The sequence below is a fragment of the Sorex fumeus genome, unplaced genomic scaffold (assembly GCF_029834395.1).
Source record: "Sorex fumeus unplaced genomic scaffold, SorFum_2.1 ptg000045l, whole genome shotgun sequence".
Classification (NCBI taxonomy): Eukaryota; Metazoa; Chordata; class Mammalia; order Eulipotyphla; family Soricidae; genus Sorex; species Sorex fumeus.
The window spans coordinates 20,556,042-20,580,202 of record NW_026606102.1 but is presented as its reverse complement, the minus strand read 5'-3'; the positions used below and the strand labels follow the sequence as shown (position 1 = coordinate 20,580,202).

The 24,161-nt window shown below is 48.1% G+C and overlaps 1 protein-coding gene across 1 annotated transcript in view; it reads left to right on the top strand.

Moving 5' to 3' along the window:
* The first annotated feature begins 2,896 nt into the window (after positions 1–2,896).
* Positions 2,897–24,161, top strand: part of BMERB1 (bMERB domain containing 1) — a 75,847-nt gene continuing 54,582 nt past the window's right edge. The window contains exon 1 of the mRNA XM_056122358.1: positions 2,897–3,174. Coding sequence (XP_055978333.1) covers positions 3,069–3,174 — 106 coding nt within the window. The 5' untranslated portion in view covers positions 2,897–3,068. The remainder of the gene's footprint in view (positions 3,175–24,161) is intronic.

Here is a 24,161-nt window from a genome sequence, read left to right as displayed (position 1 = left end):
CCACCTCCCCACCCCCCGCCACCTGCATTCTTTCTTTCTTATTTTTTTTACTTTGGAAACACAGATAAATTCCTCTGGATGCTCCCAGTTTCTATAATCACATCCCATGACTGACAGGCTGTGAATCTGCCAGCATACAAGACACAGTGCCATGCTAGTTGGAGGGGGGGGAGGTTTCATTTAAATGCCTATAGAGAAAGAAGAAAGCATCTTCGTCCCCTGTAATGTCACTGAGCCTCAGAATATTTTTCAGGTATCAAGAGAGACAAAACTAATAAAATAATCACCTAGTAGGATAATTCGAGGACGTCAGGTGAGAAGGCCTTTTTTTTGAGAGAGTGAAAAAAGAGCCGGAACAATACAAAGGCACGCTCACACCCACATCCCTCCTTTATTCACGATTTTTTTTCTTACAGCATACTCTTTATTGTTACTTGTTTAGTAAAATGAGAGGGAAGAGAAAGAGAGAAGTATGTGCTTAAGAACACAGGCTTCTCTAGAGTGAAAAAAGGCAAGCAAAGAAACAGACAAGCAAGTGAGATGTGTGTTCAAGGGAGAACACAGCATCCTTAAAGATTATGAAATTGTGGGCCAGAGGGATAGTACAGTGGGGAGGATGTTGGCTTTGCATATGACTGACCCAGGGTCAATCCCTGGCGTCCCATAGGGTCCCCCAAGCACCACCAGGGATGATTCCTGAGTGCAGAGCCAGGTGTAACCCCTGAGCATCTCCGGGTGTGGCCCCCCAAACCAAAAAGATAAATAAAACAGAGAACTATGAAGTTATATTGCACCATCCTCCTGTTGTTCATTGATTTGTTCAAGTGGGCACCAGCAACGTCTCAAATTGTGAGACATGTTGTTACTGTTTTTGGCATATCGAATATGACACAGGTAGCTTGCCAGGCTTTGATGTGCGGGTGAGATAGTCTCGGTGCCTTGCCAGGCTCTCTGAGAGGCGTGGAAGAATCAAACCTGAGTCGGTTGCTTGAATGGCAAATGCCCTACCCTCTGTGCTATTGCTCCAACCCATGAAATCATACTACTTGTGCTTTTTTTGTTTGGTTGGGGGTGATACGTGCCTGTGCTCAGGGCTTTTTCCTGGCTCTGTGCTCAGTGATCACTCCTGGTGAACTCGGGTGACCATATGTGTTGCCAAGTCCAACCTGGAAAGGCGAGCATCCTTCATGCTGTATTATCTCTCTAAGCCCTACTTGCACGTCTTCTGCAGTAGAATTTGCTCAGAATTATAAAATGTCAAGTGACCAATACTGCTGGTTGAAAATTTTGGAAAACTAAGGAGTAAAAGAGTGCCCCCATCTCAATTCTTACAACCAACCACTGTTAATAATTTTTGTATATTTACTCCTAATTTTCTTGAAGGGGAGTGCCAATACCCAGACTGGTGCTCAGGGTTGACTCCTGGCTCTGGGCTCAGGAATCATTCCTGGCAGGCACGGGGGACCACGTGGGAGTCTGGGGATCGAACCCCAGGTCAGTTGTGAGCAAGACACATGCTCTCTCCAGTGGCTCTGACCCTGGATTTATTATTTTGATATTCATCGAAGTCATTATTTAAGTGATTAAGCGATATCTCACTTGGTATTTTATTCAATATTTGAACACATTTGTCTATAGTTAAAATCTAATAAAATTGAAATCATCGTATTTTTCATTCTACTATAATCATTCTTTAGAGAGTATGATTGAAACCAGGGATATGCTTGATCTCCATCTGAAGCTCACCAACAGTAACTCAAACTCTATATTATTATAATTTTTGCCTTACATTTCCTTTTCTGTTTTGATTGATGTTATATTATGTTTTCCTCATGACCTTTTAAAACTCTTTTGTAAACATGATTTTAAGTAAACACACACTATTATTTTGCACACGCACTACAACTTACCATTTCTATTTTGTAAGATATTAAATTTTTCTTGTTTTTCCATGTTTTATACAGATTGGAAAAATAATGATATGTCAGTAGTTTTCAGTATTTCAAATATATCTTAAGGTAGATGCCCAGGAGTTTAACGACTGAACTCAATAGATTTAACTATATATTTTTTCTTTATTCTTTTTTGTTTGGGGCTGGGGGAGGAGAAGGGGCTTGACACACCTGGCGGTGGTCAGGGCTAAGTTCTGGCTGTAATCAAGGGTCACTCCTGGTTGTGGTGAGGGACCATAGCTGGTGTAGCCTGAACACTGCCTGATATGGCCTGGTTGCTGTGAGTGGCCACCGGACCCCCGAAAATCTATTACCTTCAAAGTAAACACACATCATGACTCTTGGCCAATCTTAGTCGACATGGTCCTTTCAACGGCACCATGCTTGTTTAACCCCTGGGTGCCTGCAATTTGAATAGACCATATTCCAAGCAGCTATGTGACATTCGCATCAGGAATATCTTCTCGCCTCTCTCTAGTTCGTGTAAGCACACATCGCTCTTTTGGGTCTCCCCTCTCCCCGACAAGTCCTGTTTCAAATTATGTAGACAAAGAGTCAATCATTGGACTCTCTGGAGATCGCACTCATCCAAGCACTGCACTCACGGACCCATTCCCCCCCCCCCCACACACACACACAGGTCCCCAAGATGAATACATCACCAAAAGAGAGGGGTGCTCGCTCCAACCCCAGCAGGCAGAGGACAGATCCCCAGCACCGCCCCCCCCCCCCCCGTGAAGCTACCCCACTGCCTGCCACCGACTCCACGCAGGGCAGGGGCCTGGTTCTTATATATTTGGCGTGGGTTCTATTTTGGTTGTCGGTGGTGGAGTTGTCATCTGCCCCCTTTTCTCTTTACCCAGCCCCCAAGCCTGCCTCCGACCTGCAACCCGTGCCCGCCTCCACCGCGCATGCTCCCAGCATCCCTCCCCATCCCGCCCCATCCCCGCCTGGGTACCAGTCTGCGCTCCCCAGCCCCGGCGGCGAAAGAGATGGGGCCGCGTCACGAGCTCCCGGCCCCTTAAAAACGCTGCTGGCTGGAGCCGCCTCCCTCCCTGCAGCCCGCGGGGGGATGGAGTAGAGGCAGATCCACCGAGCTGCTCGCGGGGGCCCGCGATGGAGTTAAAGCAGTCTCTGGCAAGCCATTCGGAAGCCGAGAAGCCTCTCCGGCGCTATGGGGCGGTGGAGGAGACCGCGTGGAAAGCGGAGGGACTGGGGAGAAGTGAGTACTCGGGGTCGCCCAGGCAGGGGCCGGCCAGTTCGAGGGGGGAACGGAGCGTCGGAGCTGGGGAGGGGGAGTATCGTCGGGGCCCCCGACCCCCGCACGCGCCTTCGCAGTGGGGCTGGCAGCTCAGAGGGGGGAGCTACCGCGCAGGGCTTGCTCTCCCACGAACAAAAGGGGGACGCTCCGGCCGCCCCCCGCTGGCTGGGGACAGGGCCGGGCAGCCCAGCCGGGAGCCTGTGCTGGAAGGGGAATCCCTAATACGCCAGCCGGTCCTGGAAAGTCGGGCTGCCTCCCCTCCCCCCAGCAACCGAGAGAACAGGGCGGTTCTCCGCCCCGGGGTGCGCGCGGACCCTCCTGCAAGGCGCGCACCTCCCCGGAGGAGAGAGGGGGAGTGTCCCGGGGTTCCGGCAGTGCAACCCCAGCCCCCCACCCCTCGACCCCGCGCGAGGTGCTCCCGGTGGGTCACCTAGAATTGGCAGCGTCTCTTTGCCCACCTTCGGCTGGGTCGCGGTGGGAGGGAAAGGGTTATGGGGAGGGTCACCCGGGGTACCGTCCTCCCACCACCACCCGGTCCTTCCCCCTTGATCCAATCAAAGTCCTAAGTGGGGGACGCTCCCAGAAGGCAATTGTGAGAGCGAGCGAGCGTGTTGGCTGCTTCTCTCCGCGGGATTTGGGTGTCAACATGTCCAAAGAAAGGGAGGATATTCACGTTGAACGAATAGGACGCGGTAGCGGATCGTCTGGCCTTGAAAAGTAAAGGGGCGGCGGCAGAGACCCCCCTTCCCGGCGCTGCACGCCCTTGATGCGCCCACCCCGGCGCGGCGCCTCCAGCCTCACAGGGAAAGGCTCTCTGCCCTTCCCAGGACCGCCAGCTTCCCGGGGGGGGGGGGGGGGGGGGGGGGATCTGGGAACCCACCCCTTCACCCACCCTCGCCCCCCTCCATCCCCGTGGGCGTGCTCGTTCCCCGTCGCGGGGATGTATCTGCGTGCACTTTCCTGGAGAAACCCGTCACGGCCAATTCCGAGGTTCAGCTGTGTTCTCGGGGTGTATGTGTGTGTGGGGCGGGGGGTGTTCGAGTTGAAATCTCAGACGCATGTCTAAGTTCACCTGAAACCCTTAAGTGCTCCCCCAACCTCTCTCTTTCTTTCTCTGCCCACCCCCACACCCCCACCCAACCCTCCTTTAAAATATTTGCGTCCTGCCGGCCCAGGCAGCCCTTCCAAGTCTTTCGTACTCGGGTACTTGTACAAGGGGCAAGGAGTGGGCTTTCTACAAGCTCAAAATCACACCCGCAATGGCTGCCTGGTCTGGTTCTAGCAGGTCCTGTGCTAAGAACTTGAAACGCATCATCTCATCCGACCCCCAGAACCAGCTCCGACCCCAATATTCTCACTCTGCAGAGGAGGCAGAGAGGAGCAGAACCCAAACTGAACCCAAATCCCTTATACAGCAACCCCCCCGCCCCCCCCCCCCACACCACCAGCCCCCAGAGCCCCTTTTACCGACAGGGTTAATTGCTTCCAAGTTGGCAGCGAAGCTTTCTAAATCTATGCAGTTCCCAACTCCAGTGGCGGTGGCCCAGCTGGAGGCTGGAACTCACTCAGTGGGCTTGAGTGAATGTCGCGGGCGTGAAAAGCAGGTTTGTAACCTGGCCCTGCTCTCGCTGCCTTGCTTTAGCTCCTTTCTAAGCTTTCCTCCAGTCCTGTTTTCCGAAATGGTGATAATAATAGCACCTACCCAGTGCTTTGGTGGGGGATGTTCCACGAAACCGTGTTTGCAGTGCTTAAGGTAAGTGGTCAACATAACTAGCTGGTTCTCTCATGTGATGAATGCGAGACAGACCCTGCTTTATCCTTCACAAGGAATTCAAACCAGAATCCTGCACGAAAATGGCAAAATCGGGTAGTTCCCTAGGAACCCTCAGAGCTTTTGATATTCTCACCATTTTATCAGAAAAGTAAAATTGGAACAAGGAGAAAAAAATATGGAGGGTAGTCTCTCTCTCTTTTTATATATATACAAACACACACACACACACACACGCTAGAATTCCAAACCCAGGCCCTCTTCATGCAGAGCCCGTGTTCTAGCCCTTTGAGTCATCTTTTTGGTTCTTGTCTGTTTATCCTTTAATTTTAATGTTATGGATCAACAGATAGCATACATATCATATGCTATATATTTGATATGCTATCATATATAAATAGCATATATGATATGCTATCATATCAACATATAGCAAATTAAAATCAACATATAACAAATTAAAATATGTGTGTTTACACATGCATGCACACATATATGTATATGTTTGTGTGTATGTGTATATAAATGTATATATATATTTTTTATATGTATTTTTTTAGCTCCTGAATCGTTTGACCTTCCAAGAGTTGGAGGTGGCAGGTGGGCCTTCTCCTGCGCCCAGGGTGCCCAGCCATCAAAGGTTCTGACTCTTCCAACTCAAATGTAAAAACCAAAGCACAGTTTCCGGCCTTCTTTTTATGGGTGTGCTCAGATCCCTCCTTCTTTCTTTTTTTCCTTTTCCTTTCTAACACTATATACTCAGATTCTTCTTCAAGCACCACTTAAAATACTGAATTATCTTTGAGTCATTTTTTTTATCTCTTGCCTTTTAACTGATCCTGTCAATTTTTAAAAAATTATTAAAGCAGCTTTTTTCTTTTTGTGGGGGGAGCTTCCTTCTCCCAGGGGACTTGCGGATCCCTTCTGTACCGTCTGGGGCTTCTATTTATTTATGAATGAAATGTGCAGATTAGTGCTTTTGATTCTGTACCAAACCAGGGCTGGAATGCGTGAAAATTGGCAGAGAGAGACAGAGACAGAGTGCGAAACCCACAGAAAAGAAGCTCTGTTTAACTTCTGCCCGTGTTGAAATATTTTCTATTTTATCTTGAATTTAAAATGGGGGAGGCAGAATTACTCAGTTTCACTTAAGGTGGGATAACTGCCATCTTTAATTTTAACTCTGGTTTTTATTTTTTTTATTTTTGTTTTGTGGCAGCACCACCAGTGGTGTTCAAGGGACTAGGGGTTGCTGAGAAGTGGGGTTTCCCAAGGGTAAAGCCTGCACCCCCCGTCTTTGAGCTGAGTTCTAAGCATCCGGCTCTGACTTCAGGGTGGAACATGCCTAACTGTGAAGCAGCAGAGAAAGGGAGACCTTGAATCAGGTGAACTGGGTCTAAAGCTGCTCAAATCCTTTGTCCAGTTGTCATTTGGGGCTCCTGGCACCCCTGTGTGCGTGTTCCCTCTTCTGTAACCTGGGACCCGTCCTCCTCCTCACCACCACTTAGTGCTGTTGGCCGGGTGAAATGAAATCTGGCAGGGCAATGAATGAGCCTGGCACTCCTCACTGCAGGACATCGGGCAGCGGGACATGAGCATTCAAAAGTGTTTGATCTTAGTTGCCCCATCAGTTTTCTCATTGTGTTCGATTTCTTTGTGACTCCCAGATAATATTACATAGCTATGGCTTGCCAGTTCCTGGGATGTGTAGACAATGGCTTTTGAACCCTGCAAAACCCCTATATCCTCCTTCGGGAAAAATGCTAGCAATCATGTCCATCTTCTTGGGAGACATTTTCCCACTATGACTGAGGTGGGTTTTTTTTTTTTTTGGCAGGGGATGGGGTCCTTAATTTTTCTGTGGCTTGGATGGAAATTATGTAGTGACATTGCAGCGTGGTTAGATATATGAAAACATTGTCCATCGTGATTAATGGAGGGAGCCAAAAAGAGAGGTGGCTTTTTGAAACGCACGGTTGGTTCTTGGGGCCATTTCTTCATTGATTTGAGTGTGTCTGATAGGATCAAGATTTTAGACAAGACAAGGAAAGCGGGGAGAGGGGCAATGCAGGGGGCAGGAAATGCCAGGAGAATCAACCCCACTGGCAAAAGCAGAGAATAGCAATAGCCACAGAGCAGGCGATTGGAGGGATAAAAAGCTCAAAGAGTAACCTCTCTGTGTAAGCCCGGGAGAGGTGCTGGTCCAAGGGCATGTGCTGACCAGCAAGCAGAGTACATGGGTAATAGTGTGGAGGCTGAAATGATAGAAGTTGCTGGCGATGATCTCATGCCTTCTAGGGAAAGGCTTTGCATTACCTCATCCTTTGAATTCAATATGCTAATTATGTGATTCCACTTTTACTTTTCTTTCCTACTTTCCTCCCTCTTTCCTTTCTTTCTTCCTTCTTTCCATTCTCTCTCTTTCTCCCTTTTCCCATCCCTCCCTTGCCCCTCTCTTTTTTAAATTACATTTTTATAAAGTTGTTCATAATAATTTGTTACATTTAATATTCCAACTCCAGTTCCACCACCATTACATCTACCCACTACCATATTTTCAATGTTTCCACCCCAACCCCTACACCCTGCACCCAAAGCAGGACCTAAATAACTTATTTTTTCTTGCCTGTTATAGAAAAAATCCACTAAAAGTGATCCCCAAAACACTGAAAACAAACAAACACTGTCCTCCCGTTGTTCATCAATTTACTTGAGCGGGCCCAGTAACGTCTCCATTGTGAGACTTCTTGTTACTGTTCTCGGTAGCTTGCCAGGCTCTCCAAGAGGGGCGGAGGAATCGAACCTGGCTCGGCCGGGCTGGCTGTGCGCAAGGCAAATGCCCTACTGCTGTGCTATCGCTCCAGCCCAAAAAGTGATCCCAAAAAATTTCCTTAAAGGAAAGTATGTGAAGATTGTTGTATTTCACACTTGTAGCATCTTTCTGTCTCTGTCTCTGTCTGTCTGTCTGTCCCTCTCTTTCTTTCTCTTTTTCAGGAGTAGGATGTTTTGGGGTGTGGAGTGAGAATACAATGGGTAAGACACTTGCCTTGCACGAAGTGACTCTGATTTGATTCTTGACACCACATATAGCCCTCCAAGTCCCACCAGGAAAGATCTCTCAAAGCAGAGCCAGGGGTAAGCCCTGAGCACTTTCAGGTGAGGCCCCCCCAAAAAAACAAGAAAGATAATCAAACAAAAAAGAAGTAGCCTATTTATCAAGAACTTCCTAGAGAAGTATTTAAAAAATTCAAATTTACCTTAAATATAAAAAAAAGCAAAAATGGGATAGATATTTTAAGCATGTGTTTTCCCTTTAAATCTCTCTATTTAATAAAAAAAACTATCCTGCTTCATAAGGGCTGGAGCCATAGCACAGCAGTAGGGCGTTTGCCTTGCACGCAGCCAGCATGGCCGACCCGAGTTCAATTTCTCTGCCTCTCTCAGAGAGCCCGGCAAGCTACCGAGAGTATCTCGCCCACTCAGCAGAGCCTGGCAAGCTACCCGTGACGTATTCGATCTGCCAAACACAGTAACAAGTGTCACAATGGAGACGTTACTGGGCCCGCTGGAGCAAATCGATGAACAACAGGAGGACTGCGGCCATGATCCTGCTTCACTAAAAAAGAGGAAAAAAAAGTGAAAAAGGACCGTAAGCCACCAGTCATTCATTGGATAAATGAGGTTTTTGGTTGTTTTTGTTTTTGCTTTTGGGGCCAATGTGGGCTGTGCTCTGGAGCTAACCACAGCTCAGTGCTCAGGGGCCACTCCTGGCAGTGCTGGGATGGCTTGCAGACCACACACTCCAGTCCACTGAGCTATATCCCTGGCCCTCAGCAGACAGGTATGTAGGATTTGTTTCTAAGGACAAGCTGGGACAGTGAGGCTGGCAGCACGTAGGGCACCTTATGCAGTGCTGGGGACCAGATTGGAATCACTGCGCCTGTCCTCTCTCCAGCACATGCATCTAGAATTTATTCCACTATGAGCTGGAGAGATGGCACAGAGGGTAGGGCGTTTGCCTTGCACGCAGCCAACATGGCCAACCCGAGTTCAGTACCTCCGCCCCTCTCGGAGAGCTCCGCAAACTACCGAGAGTATTTTGCCCACACGGCAAAGCCTGGCAAGCTCCCCGTGACGTATTCGATATGCCAAATGCAGTAACAACAAAGTCTCTCACACTGGAGACGTTACTGGGCTCCCTCGAGCAAATCGATGAACAACGGGAAGACAGTGACAGTGACAGTGGGGTTAACGCTAAAGAGCAGTGATCTATAGACTTACATGACCCAGGTTGGGTTTGTGAGTGGAAGATGGAGGCTCAGAGAAGCATGATGTTCGATAAATCATCCGTCTCTGGAATTCTTGGTTCTGGCCTGAACAATCCCAGTTTGCTTAAGTTAGAGTATAGAAGTGTGATTGGAGGGAAGCAGCAGGAGTTGATTATTTTCTTTTCTTATTTATTTGTTTACTTATTTATTTTTGCTGTTTGGGTCATACCTGCTGATGCTCAGGGGTTCCTCCAGGCTCTGAACTCAGGAATTGCTCCTGGCAGTGCTCAGGGTATACGATACAGAGGATCGAACCCCAGTTGGCCTCATGCAAGGCAAACGCCCTCCCCGCAGTACATTCACTCTGTCCCTTGGGGGCCTGGTTTCTGAGAGCAAGCGCAGGGTCTCAGGAATTGTGATGCTCTTGACGATGCCCAGAGCCCAGGCTGGACAGTACCTAGTGTAGCTTTCTGCTAGCACTCTGATAACAGGGTGGCAGAGATGCTGAAGCTGGTAGATTCTGGCATATGCTTCAGACACATGTGGTTAACTCTGCTCCTCTCTGCTGGTTCCGAGCTCCAAGTTTCCATTTCTGCAAATGTTTCTTCATGTCCTCATCAAAGGAAACGTCAGCAGTCCCTATTCTTACGTTTGGATTAATTATTAAACATTAATTAATAATAATAGTGGTTAATGAGTTTTAGCTCAGAGCTCGATGGTTAACTATTCTCATGCAGACCACCCTATGCGGTCAGCACAGTACTTTTTTTTTCTGTTGTTTTTTTGGGGGCCACTCCCAGTGGTACTCAGGACTTAACTCCTGGCTCTGGGCTCAGGGATCACTCCTATTGGGCTCAGGGGACCGTAGACGATGCCAGAGATCAAACCAGTTTGGCTGCATGGGAGGTTTGGCTGCCTGCAAGCGCCCTGCCACTGTATTATATCTCTGGCCCAGTACTTCTCCTTTTACAGAGGGAAAAACCAAGGTTCAGGAGGTTAAGAAACTTACTGAAGCTCCCAAATTTGGGGAGCAGCAGAGCCAGAGCTGGGCCTAAACCTGGTCTGATTTTATTTTATTTTATTTTTGGGTCACACCTGGCGATTCACAGGGGTTATTCCTGGATCTACACTCAGGAATTACCCCTGGCGGTGCTCAGGGAACCCTATGGGATGCTGGGTATCAAACCAGGGTCAGCCACATGCAAGGCAAACGCCCTACCTGATGTGCAATTGCTCCTACCCCTTTATCTGATTTTAAATGCCAATGTCCTTGATACCTGACCTTCAGAGAATGAGGTGCTCCAGCCCATTCGCTCTCTCTCTGGCCCCTACAGTCCACCCTCCTTCTACGCTTAAAGATTTGGGACGTGGAATGAGGACAGATATAAAAAAAACACCACAGCACAGGAGGCAGCAGATAGAGACAAAGGCTAAAGGCAGGGATGATGGGAACCACACAAGGAGGACTTCCCTTGATGCATGCGGAGGGAAGCTGGGCCCGGATCTGCAGGTGACACCGAGCTTTGAGAGGGAAGAAGAGGAAGGTGGAGAGCAGCCAGCTCTGGGCAGGAATGGGGAGATCCTAAGGAACTGGGGTGCTTCTGCCCGACCTGCTTTTCTGTTCCTCTCATGCCATCGTGTTCTGTATCTGCGTGGGATTGGATTACTCGTGAGACTCCCCTTGGAGGCTGGATGGAAGCACAGACAGGCTGGTCGAAGAGCAGCCCCACTTATTAAGCACCCCCCATGTGTACCGGTCAATCCGTTTACTCTGTCCTTTATCTACAGATGTGAGCTTCTCCAGTATGTGAGACTTATGAGTCCAGAGATGGAGTCCCAGACCCCAGGCCCTCAGGAGGTGGCTGGCTGGCTGCGACTCCAACCTCTTGCTTTTCTTTCCTGGCAACTGGCAAGTTCTCTAACTTCCCAAACCTCCACTTTCTCATCTGAAAAATGGGAATGTGCATCAGACTTCCCCGAAGAGTAGTGTTATTAGTTATGGTTTTGAAGTACAAAGTGGCTGAAAAAACAAAGTGGCTTAACCTTGACAAGACCTACTGTCCTGAAGTCAGTTCTGTGCACCTCCTTAAAGGAAGCATTTTGAGGGGATTTACGTGCAGAGGTGGGAGGATCGGGACCATGAGTTCAGGAGAGCAGATGTTTGGGAACAAACTGAGTATGGGGTTTGTGGGATGGGAAGCTGAGGACGAGGAAAAAAGGGCTTGTGGGAGGGAGCCAACATTAAGCAGCTGAGTGCAAGTGTCTCTGCTCAGTGCAGACTAAGGGATCAGAGGAAATGACGTGGGTGATACAGAGTTTCAGGCATTTCAAGTCCTCAGCATCGCATAGATTCTGCGAACTCTAACTTTCAATGGGGTTACTATTGGCTCCGCACTCAGGAATTACTTCTGGCGGTGCTCAGGAGACCCTGTGGGATGCTGGGAATGGAACCCGTGTTTGCCGCATGCAAGGCAAACGCCCTACCCACTGTGCTATCGCTCCAGCCCTCAATAAGGTTTTAAAGGGTATAAGGAGCCTGGATATTGGGAGCTATAATACCTGTGATCCCCTTACATTTGCCAATACTTTCTGATTTATATTTTCCCTGTGTTTTCTAGTTTCCTCCTTATAAGAAAAGGCACCCTAGTGTAGAGGGAGGCGAAGGAAAGAAATTGAGTGTGGGGCAGAGAGCGGGAGAGAGGAGATAAAGGAGGAGCAACGGGGGTGGGGTGGGGAGGATATTCAGATAGATGGACTGCAGCAACAACACAGAGGGTAGGCCGTTTGCCTTGCATGCTGCGAAGACGGCCAACCCCAGGTCGATTCCTCCGCCCTTTTCAGAGAGCCCGGCTAGCTACCGATAGTATATCACCCGCACAGCAAAGCCTGGAAAGATACCCGAGGCATATTCAATATGCCAAACACAGTAACAAGTCTCACAATGTTACTTGGCCTGCTCGAGCAAATTGATGAACAATGGGAGGACAGTGACAGTGACAGTGATAATGAGAGAGCAGAATATCCAAACAAGAGTCAGTCACTCTGAAATCACGAGACTTCAACTCTAACAACCGAACATGAAAAGGTGTCTGTAAAGACGACAGACTGGGCGTGGGGGGCAGGTGGAGAGGGAACTTGGGGACAATGATGATGGGATCCTTGCTGGCGCATTGTCTAAAACCCAGTTATGGATGGCTTTGTAAATCACAGTGCTCTTGGAAACTGTCTGCCATAGAAGCAGGGTGAGGGGGGTGGGATACGTGCAGTGGTGGGGGGTTGGTTGTTTCATCCCTGTGTGGCTGAATCTCAAACAGGAAAGCTTCGTAGCTCTATCTTACGGTGATGCAATTTAAAAAAAAAAGTAAGGTGGAGTTCATGCCCAATTCAATCGGCTTAATCAATGGCTGAACAAATAGCAGTGCTCCTACATTATTAAAAAATATCACAATGCTCTCCTAAAATTTAAGTTAAAAAAGAAAGGGCCAAGGGCAGGTGTCACCATGCCCCTTTGTAAGTGGGGAAACTGAGGTGAAGGACTCACCGCCCTCCCAGGAAAGGACTGAGTCAATGGGTATGGGCCACACAGAGACCTGGCTACAAGTCCTACCTTGAATGTTCATACATGAGAGTATAGTAACATGAGTGACACACAAGCTACAAAATGGCGCAGTATGGAGGCACGTGAGTCCTGGTCTCCTGAAACTCGAATTGGAAAATGATGGCGATGCGTAGCATGAATTATACTGTTTACGTCAAGTTCCCAGACAGACAAGCCTTTCACTCATCTTCTCATCCCTACATCCAATCAAGACACATTCTTGCAGGACCTCTTAGATGCCAGGTACTGTGCTTTGTCATTATTATTATTATTATTAATTAGAGTTGTTACTGTGTTTGGCATATCGAATACGTCACGGGGAGCTTGCCAGGCTCTGCCGTGCGGGCGAGATACTCTCGGTAGCTTGCCGGGCTCTCCGAGAGGGGCAGAGGAATCGAACTCGGGTCGGCCATGTTGGCTGCGTGCAAGGCAAATGCCCTACCGCTGTGCTATCGCTCCAGCCTTAATTAGTGTTGGGCCAACTCTGGCTCAGTACTTACACCTGACTCTGTGCTTTGGGGTCTCTCCTGGAAGTTCTCGGGGATCAGGTGCCAGGGACTTAACCAGTGTTGGCTGAATGAACCCCAGTACTACAGTCTCTGGCTCCTGTGCTAAGTTCTCGAGAGACTGGGAGCACTTGACTACACAATCCCTGGCTTCTGGTGACTTCCAGTCTACCAGTAAAAATAGAACCAGCGTATAATCTGGCCGGCCCCCCAGTGAGAACATGGCCTGGAAGCAATGTCCACGGCTGCACGTTATTCCCAAGAACGGAGCTAGAAAGGCCACGTCACTGTCCGTCAAAGATGAAGAGGGCTAGAGAGATGTATGAGGATGAATAGCATAATCTTACATATGATTATTTGTCAGCCCCGAGGAGGAAGGAAATCTTCCATTTGTGACAAAATTTGAGTGCGAGGCTGCTCCATGCAGTCGGAGAGACAGACAGATCCTGGGATTCCTTCTAAATGTACAGTTTTTTCCCTGTTTGGTTTTTGTGGTCACACTCAGCAAGGCCTAGGGGAACATATGCAGTGTCAAGGGTAGAACCTGGATTGACCGCCTTCAAGCCTTACCTCCCGCGCCCTCTCTTCAGCCTCATTGCAGAAATCTAACCCCCTGACCTCTAGAAATATAGATCAAAAGAGTAGCAGGGCCTGGGACTGGGTCGAGGAAGAGGTGGGTGAAAATACAGCCTTTCAGCTAGAAGGTGAGTTTTGCTACCAAAACTCCAGTGGCTCATCTTTGTGCTACGTAATTGAAATGTGCCAAGAAAGTAGAGCTCAGAGGTTCTCATACATCTGTGCTAAATTATCTATTTGTGGAATATGGGGAAAGAGCAGCCGCAGACATGTTAAAAATGGAGGTCCTCTATAGAATGGGGAAGATGTAGTTTCGTTTGACTGATTATTTGCTTTGGGGGCCAGGGGTCACACCCGGTGATCCTTCGGCAATGAGGCTGTGCCCAGGGCTGGGGCAGAGATGATACCCAGGCTGGGGCACTGCTTCAGCCCCTCCAGTGTCAGGCACCACCAAGGCCACCCCTGCAGTACTCAGGGGCCCCCAGGGCCACACCCAGCAATGCTTGGGGGCTTCAGGCTGCACCTAATATGCTCATAAAGTCACGTGGTACCTGCGCCCTAAACCCGGTAGTAGGTGCATGCGATCCTTAGGGTTTGTTTTATTCTTTTATGTGTGTGTGAAGCTGTGTATATGTATATGTATATATATATATATATATATATATATATATATCTTCCTTCCTGCCACCCTTCCCCCCATCCTGTCTCTACAGCAGACACTTCCCACCCCCAACTCTCTCTATCTCATTTTGGGCATTATGAGTTGCAATACCGGTTCTGAGAGGTCATCATGTCTGTTTCTTTACCTGCTTTCATCACACCGTTCTTATCCAGAGTGACCATTTACAACTCTCTGTCCTAGTCATCCCTTCTCTATCCTGACCGATCTCTCCCCCAGCCCTGGAGACAGGCTTTCAACCATGCACCTTAATTAGTCTTCAGGTCTATTTCTACTGTCTCATATTATGTGTTTATTTTAATATCCCACAAGAAATTCTTTATTGAACAAAATTCACTTAGAAAGACCTGAGGGGGGAGAGAAGGAGAGGAACGTGTGTTCAGAGAGGATGTAGCTTGAGAGAGCGCGTGAATGAACAGGCAGAAAGAGACACATGTCCAGGAGATTCTGGGCGCGAAGGAGCTCCAGTTCCTGAGTTCCGTCTGACTTAATCTTCACGTAATACCCCAGCCAGAGAAGATTGATCTCAAGGTATTTTTATCCGGGAGGAGCAGAAAGATGACTTTTTGGCCTCTTGATAATTAATGAAAAGAAAATTTGATCTAGCGTTACCTGATGAAAAAGTTCAAATCTCTCCCTCAAGCTCTTTGTCCATTTCTACCCCAATTTAGTTTTATCTTATTTTACTTTTTGGGGGGGTGGGTGGGGGCACACATCGCTGTGCCTAGGTCTTACGTCTGTCTCTTTACCTAGGGATCACTACTGGTGGGGCTCAGTAGACCCCATGGGGGACAGGGGATGAACAGGGGTTGGCTTAGTACTCATTCTGGCCTCTATCTTTATTTTTTTTAGTTATATCTATCTATCTATTTATTTATTGCATTTTGGGTCACACCCAGCAATGCACAGAGGTTACTCCTGGCTCGTACACCCCTGGCGGTGCTCAGGGGACCATTTGTAGGATGCTGGAAATCAACCCGGGTCGGCTGCATGCAAGGCAAATGCCCTGACCACTGTGCCACTGCTGGAGAGATCGCACAGGGGTATGACATTTGCCTTGCACGTGGCCTGCCTGGCTGAGTCGGTTTTGATTCCTCTGCCATCTGGGAGAGCCTGGCAAACTACCCGAGGCGTATTTGATATGCCAAACACAGTAACAACAAAGTTTCACAATGGAGACGTTACTGGGCCTGCTCGAGCAAATTGATGAACAACCAGAAGACAGTACAGACAGTGCTTAGTTATATTATTTCTAGATCTTAGTGGTGCTGGGGTGAGGGGAGCCGCTCTTGGCGCTGCTGGGGGAGGGGGGCGGGAGTTGCTTTCAGTTATGCTGGGGAACCAAGCAGCTCAGGTGATGGATCTCGGGGTGCTAATGTGAGGAGTGTGCTTTTCCTGCACTCAGCGGGCTGCATCCTTGAGGTCCCCAGGTTTCATTTTCATGAATGCTTTGGAGTGTGGGAGTCTGGAGGACGTGATTGTTCAGTCTGCAGCACCTTCTGCAATCAGCAAGGAATGGAGCCATTAGGACAGGGAACTTTCTCAGGGCAGCCCAAGGATGGAAGAGCAGGTTGTAATTTATTTATTTATCTGTGTATTTATTTATGTTCTTTTGGGGTCACACCCGGCGATGCACAGGGCTTACTCCTGGCTCTCCACTCAGGAATTACCCATGGCGGTGCTCAGGGGACCAGATGGGATATCGGGAATCGAACCTGGGTTGGTCACGTGCAAGGCAAACGCCCTTCCGCTGTGCTATCCTTCCGAACCCCCAGGAGGCCCTCTAAAGGGGCGCTGGGTGGGACATGAACTTGCCAGCTATCTCCCCCGTGTCCTTTTGCTTCTTCCCCTGCCAGCCCCAAGGGAGACTTCCGAGAGGTGTTTGCGCTGCTGTTGCGGCCTGTCAATGCTGTGATTCCCGCCACCTGATGCAGCAGGCATCTGCATCCATCTTCATCCTGGTCAGACAGACACCGCCAGTCCCTGGAGTTCGGGCTGGTGTTTTAATCCAGCAGGGGCCCTGGCGGCAGGGCTGGCTTCCAGGCGCTCGAGGTTCAGCTCGAGGTATGTGTGTGTGTGTGTGTGTGTGTGTGTGTGTGTGTGTGTGTGTGTGTGTGTTTAATGACAGTAAAATTCACATACCATAAAAGATGCATCTAAACCATCTGACAGCAATTTACAGATGCTTTACACATACTCAATGTTTTAGCTGCTACCTTAGTGGCCCCCAGACCAACTGGACCTACTGTCCCCTTTTCAGAAGAAGGACAAACCACCCAGTGGACCTGGAAATCTATCTTGATTTATTTTAAGCTTTTGGAGGTGTCTCCTAAGCAGTACTAAGGGGGTTGGGGGCACTTCTCAGAGCATTCAGATGTGATGCCAGGGATTCCTGGGAGCCAACCCAGCAGTGCTGGGGATCCCCAGGGCTGCGCCCAGTAATGCTCAGGGACTGGTGGCATTGGGGATCGAACTGGAGTCAGCTGCAAGGCAAGGCAGTCACCTCCATACCTGTACTCCCTCTGCAGCTGTGAAATCTATCTTCATTGGTTTGTTTGTTTGGGGAGGGGGCACACCTAGTGGTGCTCAGGTTGACCTCTGGCAGTGCTCGGGAAACCATGTGCAGCACCAGAGATGGAGCCGTCAGAATCTACCCTCTAAAAGAGAGGGGCACGAAGACCTGCCAGTCACATGGGAGGCTGCTCCACTCGGCAACCGGCTCTGAGCTGCACTGCTGAGTGCTGGAGAACGGATCCGGATCCGTAGATGAACCTTCAGGGCAATGCCCAGGTGTGGATATGCAGGACCCTGGGGATAACTGCAAGGAAGATACAGGTTGCTGGCCTCCACCTTCTCAGGCAGTCCGTCCTACTGTTGGCTTTGTCCTGACTGTCTTTGAAGTTTATGTATATTTCCGGCAGCATCAAGGCGATGCTCGGGGGACCCAGGAATCCCTCCCACTGAAACTATGTTGAACTGTGCAGCGCTGAAAATTCAGTGCTTTGGAGTCAGAGCAACAGTCTAGCAGAGAAGTCAATTGCTTTGCCCATGGCTCAATCCCTGGCATCCCATAGGGTCACCTGAGCACCACCAGGAGTAATTCCTGAGCATAGAGCCAGGAGAACCGCCGGGTGTGACACCACCACCCCCCAGAAAGAAAGAAAGAAAGAAAGAAAGAAAGAAAGAAAGAAAGAAAGAAAGATTTGGTGCTTGGATCTGGTGTTCTGGGAATCCAGGCAGCGCCAGAGATGGAACCTGAAACTTTTGCCTGCATTGCAACTGCCCTTGAATCACTCTTCTGTTCTCTCTCTCTCTCTCTCTCTCTCTCTCTCTCTCTCTCTTTCTTTTTGCGTCACACCCAGAGAGGCTCAGGGGTTACTCCTGGCTCCACACTCAGGAATTACTTCTGGCGGTGCTCGGGGCACCCATGGGATGCCAATATTGAACCCAGGTCAGCTGCGTGCAAAGCAAATGCCTACCCACTGTACTAACACTCCGGCCCCATCTCTCTTGTCATTTTAATTCAGTAGAGGATTTGGTAGGGTGGGATCTAGTGGCAATGAATTACATGATTCTAGGACTGGAGAGAGAGTACAGGGGTGAGATGGTGGTCGTGCGTGCCCAGCAGACAGTGCTGATGTTCCCTCCTAAGAGAGGACTTGGTGTGCCGAGAACCGTCAGTAATAAAATTAATCTGACACAAAATTATGGACCTGTTGTAGTTCTTGGGAAAGCAAGTCTGGCACCATGTCCTTTTGTCCTCCCTCTGGCTTCCATTGCTGAATGCCATAGACACTCTTGCTACCATCATCATCATCCATGATAACAGAGTTTGAAATGGGTGATAAGAGGCAGCACCTGTTTCTGGTGGACTAGCCTGCCCTCTTGATTCAGCTCCTTCTCTGAAGAATCAGTCGTTCCTGAGAAAAGATAACTATCCATTAAGCTAATGGGCTTCCCCAGGAGACAGCCCACTCCTCTGTGACAGTTGAGGGAGAAATTCACCTCTGGCTCAAAAGGGTCAAGAGACAGAGACATGCAAATAAAAATGAATACGTCCTCCTAGCTGCCGAGGAAAGATAAGGGAAACCCCTAAAGTGACGCCTTTCTCTAAGATACAAAAATGAGCACATGTTGGGGGTAAGAAAGACAGTACAGCGGATAGGATGTTTGTACTGATACAGCTGACCCGGGTTTGATTCCCAGCACCGCACACACCAGGAAGGATCCCTGAAAACACAGCCAGGAGTAAACCCCCAGTCCCAGCAGGTCTGCTCAACCTCCAACCAAAGAGAAACAGAAAATAATACTGGGTTGTGCAGAAAGGAGGGGAACATTAGTGGTGTCTCGGGAAGGAAACCAAGGACATTTTTTGGGTATAGATAAGAACTATTTTTGTTGCTATAACTTACTTTTTTTTCTTTTGGGGCCACACCTGACAATGCTCAGGGGTTCCTCCTGGCTCTGCACTCAGGAATCACTCCTGGTGGTGCTCAGGGGACCATATAGGATGCTGGGAATCGAACCCGGGCCAGCTGACAGGGAAAGCCTAGCTTTCTTCAGAATACCCGGAGAGATGATCTCGTGCTCCCCGTCTCCATGCTAGCTGCATGTTCTCTTCGAAAGAAAGCGAAGACAGTCCAGGTTCTGAATGAATCCATTTTGCAGTACAGAGAAAGATTTTTTCCCCAGAGTTAGAGCTAAAACATGGACAGATGATGAATAGATGGATGATGGATCTATGGATGATGGATGATGAAAAAATGCAGGATGGATGGATAGATGAATAATGGATATGCAGGTGAATGGATGGAAGGTGGGTGGATGGCGAACGGATGGGTAAATATATGGCTGAATGGAAAATGAGCGGATGTATGGACGGATGAATAAATGAATAAATGGGTGGATGGATGGATAGACAGCTGGAGATTCCTTAAGCGCAGGGTCTTCCCTGAATCGTCCCATGGCCAGTTGCTCCCAATCCCATGAGTGAACAGATCTTCCTTCGAAAGGAGAGAGAATGACGCCCCCGGGGCTGAATTTTAGCCAGGCCATTGATTCCTAAGCAACTGAGGAGGGAGGTTTCCAGGGAGGAAGAGACAAGTGGCCAGAGCTTTTGGAAATGCCCTTGAAAGAGACATTCCTCCGGCCTCTGGGGGATTGCAATCGGGTATCCAAGTATTTCACCAGCTGCCACTGGCCTTGTCTGAAATGAAAAGCAGAGCAGCTTGAGGCCAGCGAGTAAGGCCGAGCCCTGGGTGTGTGTTTATTTCCAGCCGCTTTCTGTGTGGCAGTCTGGCCCCACAGCCGAGGCAGGACTGAAAGAGAGAAACACCAGCCACCGACCTCTGGTCTGAACGGATACAACTGGCGACCTCGACTCTCATTGTCCAGTAAGATAACTGCTCATGGCCGGGAGGCGTTTTCTCCAAGGCAGCATTTTCTAACCCTTGTTCAGAGGAAGAACAGCTGTTCACAGGCTTTCTAAGGAAACGGGAGGACGGTGGCCAATAGGTTGGAAATTTCCAGGTGAGAATTGGGAGTTTTCACTCTGAATTCTCCTTTTAGTTCCTGGGTCAGAGAACTGGTATCTCCTGATCCTAGTGCCTTCACCTGCCAGCTCTTCCTTGAGTGGCCTCCTTCATCTCCATAGGTGACCACTTACTGGTCCAGGCTTTCAACAGCTTTCCTGGGCTCGTTCCTCCAGGCTCCGTCCCTGTCTCGCTTAGCACCACCTCTCCTCTTCCCCTAACACCTGCTCATTCCTGGCCCCACTTCTGTTAGCATACCTGCAGTGTTTGCATAGCCTGGGACAATGACTCGATTAAAATTTGTCCATGAAATGGAAGCACAAGAACTGCTTTCTGTGAGATAGTATCGGTTACTATACAACGGCAACAAAGTCCAGCTAGTGAAAAGAGAAAGATCTTCTTGGCCTTATTCAGACGATCCGAACAGGGGCTGCCTTTGTCTAGAGAGGAGATCCACATTGGAAGAGATTTCCTAAGGTTGGACAGAAAGCAGGGAGTTTGACGTTGTGCTTGGCCCAAACCCTGATTGATTATGGCCAGGAGTCTTCCCTGGAGCGGATGAAGGAAGTTGACCTGTCTCATGCAAATGGTGCTGTTTCCTGATCAACTGGTTTAAGAGTCCATGTCGGGAAGGCACCCCCCTCCCCCAATATTGATAAAATCTTCATTTGTTGACATGGGGTTTCATGGAAGTTGATTCCATTTGGGACTATTATTTCACTTATAGCCATTATAGAGGGAATTGGGAGCTTTGGCTGGTTATTCCCATTAAAATGTTTGTCATCTAGTTAACAAAAAAAAAAAGCTGAAAGCTCTTTTATTATTTGTTTATTTATTGAATCACCATGAGATACAGTTACAAACTTTCATGCTTAAGTTTCAGTCATACAGTGATCGAGCACCCATCCCTCCATCAGACTGAAAGCAGTTTAGATCCTGGGAAAACTGAAGTCAGATCAAGCCTGGAACTTAAAGAAGAGGATGGACCGAGTTTGATTCTGCGTGCTGACAGGCCATCACGGCTCTGAAGTAACCTCAGTTGATGGTTAACATAGGATCTCTCTACTACCACTGCAACTCTTCTGTAAATGAGTTATTCTATGTTCATCCATTAAATTGGGAAATTACTGTCCTCTGTGACTGCATGGATGGACCTCAAGGGTGTTATGACAAATTGAAGAAGACAGAGAACGACAAACATGATGTCACTTATCCATGGAATTGCGAAACCGAACAACCAAAACCCCCACTGAGATCATAAGGAACACAGTGGGGTGAACAATGGAGGAGGTAAAGATGGGAGTGTGTGTTGGAAATGGGTGAAGGAGATTTATAAGCTTTCACTTATGAAAGAAATCAGTTCTGGGGATTATGCTTAGTGTAGTGAGTGTAGTTAACCATATAATAATGCATATTTGGAAGTTGCTATTCAAGATCTTTAAAACGTATATCTAAGGAATTCTGTTAATACCCAAGTGATTTTTGCCTTCGCTTTTGTTAGGTGTAATCATTATAAGCCTTGTCATGGCTTATGATTAAATGTTAACTATTTGAGCACACTGGGGGAAGTATGAACAGGTGAATAAGCCCTTCTGAAACCGATAATTGGAAAGTACTACAAAGAACAGCGCAATTTTCAGTACGATCTTCTTTCTGCTGGGTAGTTTCTCTTCCTTGGCATTAATAAAATCACGTGGGCACCATCAAAAGCCAATTCAAGATTTTAATCCAGTGGCTATGTATTAGACTTCTAACCCATCAATAACTTTGTGTCAAGTTCCAAGATCCAGACTCTTTGTCGCCTACAACTGTGCTGATGGACCAGACAGTGAAAATAAAGAACACTCAAAATTGCATCTAAAAGACCCACCTTTGAACAAAGCATGTATTTGGCTTGTGAAACTCGGTTACTGATACTAAGTATTTTGTGAGAAATCACTCACATGTGTATACTCTCCACACCACCTCCAAATTCTACAATGCTGACAGCCCAGGAGGAGCGCAGCAGAATGGATGGGAAAATAGCATAGAAGCCCACGAAGCTCAATAAAAGAAAACAATAACACAGACTGCTCAGCCATCAACAAACGAACAGCTCAGACAATGGCATTAATAACACCATTGTGAGATAGAACCATTTTCACACACTTTTACTGAACTATTTTTTGGATAATTCCATTTGCCATTTTGTAACAAGCTACATAAACGAAATTATTTTGTGCTTGCCAGGAGGATGGGCTTGGGGGATGTCACACTGAACGGGATTCGTCTTGGAACAGGGAATGCCCAAAACATCCAAAGTACAAATAACTTTGTAAGCCACGGTGGTTAAAGAAAGTTAGAAAAAAGTGGAGAAAAAAAAAAAAGAAATCACTCACTTCTACACTTAGCATTAATAACCCCTTAAGACAAAGAAGGCCTGAAATAAAGAGGATATTAGAAAACTCTCCTCTGGCCAAAAAAAAAAAAAAAAAAAAACCACAACAATGGCCCCAAAAAACTGGATGACCCGAGATTGTTCTGAATTTAGCACCAAAAAATATCAAGTTTTGATCCAGGCTATTGGCCACCCTCCCTCTCCCGACTTTCACGACATTGTAAGAGAAAAGAATAACTTGCTACCCAGCAGTGAACAATAGTCCTGGAAGCCCCTACCTTATTTACAGCATTCAAAAACAAGGGACCATGATGCTGAGAGTAGCCATGGCAAGAACATGGGCCCAGGGGCTGGAGCGATAGCACAGCGGCTAGGGCTTTTGCCTTGCATGCAGCCAACATGGCCGACCCAGGTTCGATTCCCAGCATCCCATATGGTCCCCCGAGCACCGCCAGGAGTCATTCCTGAGTGCATGAGCCAGGAGTAACCCCTGAGCATCGCCGGGTGTGACCCAAAAAGAAAAAAAAAAGAACATGGGCCCAGAGAAGAGCATTTGTCTCGAATGAGTTGATGGTTTTGATGCGTGATCCCCTCAGTGGGATATGTGGTCAAATCAATGAGGCAGTGCTAAAGTTACGTGCACAGGAAAACTGTACGCAGCCTCCTTAAGGAATGCAACTTCGGAACAGTGTGCACCAACAAATCACTGAACTCTCGCACTGGAGACTGAAGTCCTCACCGGATGTTCTCTCCGTGTCCTCTACAAGAGGCCATAATTAATGTCTGATATTCTCAGCTATTTCTGGCTAATCAAGCTGACATTTTCCTTCCCCTTGAAGTAGCTGAGCTTGAGATTAGAAGTAATGTAGTGGCACTCATTGCCAGGGCTGCCTAGAAATTGACAGCAAGCTGTTAGTAATATATGTAAATATTATTATATAAATCTATATAATAAGGGCATATAGATAACCTATATAAATAAGGGCATGGTAATTAACACAACAACAATACTATGAGTATGTCTAACAAAACAGTTTTTTAAGCACCAACTAAGGCTGCCCTTCACCTTATTCAAGTTGTCTGGGTTCTGTTTCAGGGGTTGGAGAGATCTCGCCTTGTGTGCACCTAACCCGGGTTTGATGCCAAGCACCTCATATGATCACCACGCCCACCAGAAGCGCAGAGCCAGGAATAAGCCCTGAGAGCCCTGGGGCACTGTCCCGCCATTTAAAAACTTTGCTTATTATAGTTTGGGTCAGATGTCACACTACTACAGACTCAAGGTTTTGCTGTGAACGAAGACCCCGCCTCCACATCAGTGAACTGTCCAAGACCCTCGTGTTCTCACCTGTCCATCTCCTTATTCCTTCCCCACTGCCACCCTTCCTTCCCTGGGGTTCTCATTTCTATAACCCAGGGTCAATGGCTTTACTTTACTATAGAGTAACAAGACGAAAGAATGATAAATATGAAATAAGGTCCAGTCTTGTACCTGGCTTTTCTCGTTTGTTTGTTGGCTTGCTTGCTTGCTTGCTTTTGAACCATACCAGAATGCTCAGAGGCCATTCCTGGCTCTCACTCAGGAATTACACTTGGCACTGCTTGGGGGCCCTATGGGATGCTTGGGGATAGAAGCAGGGTG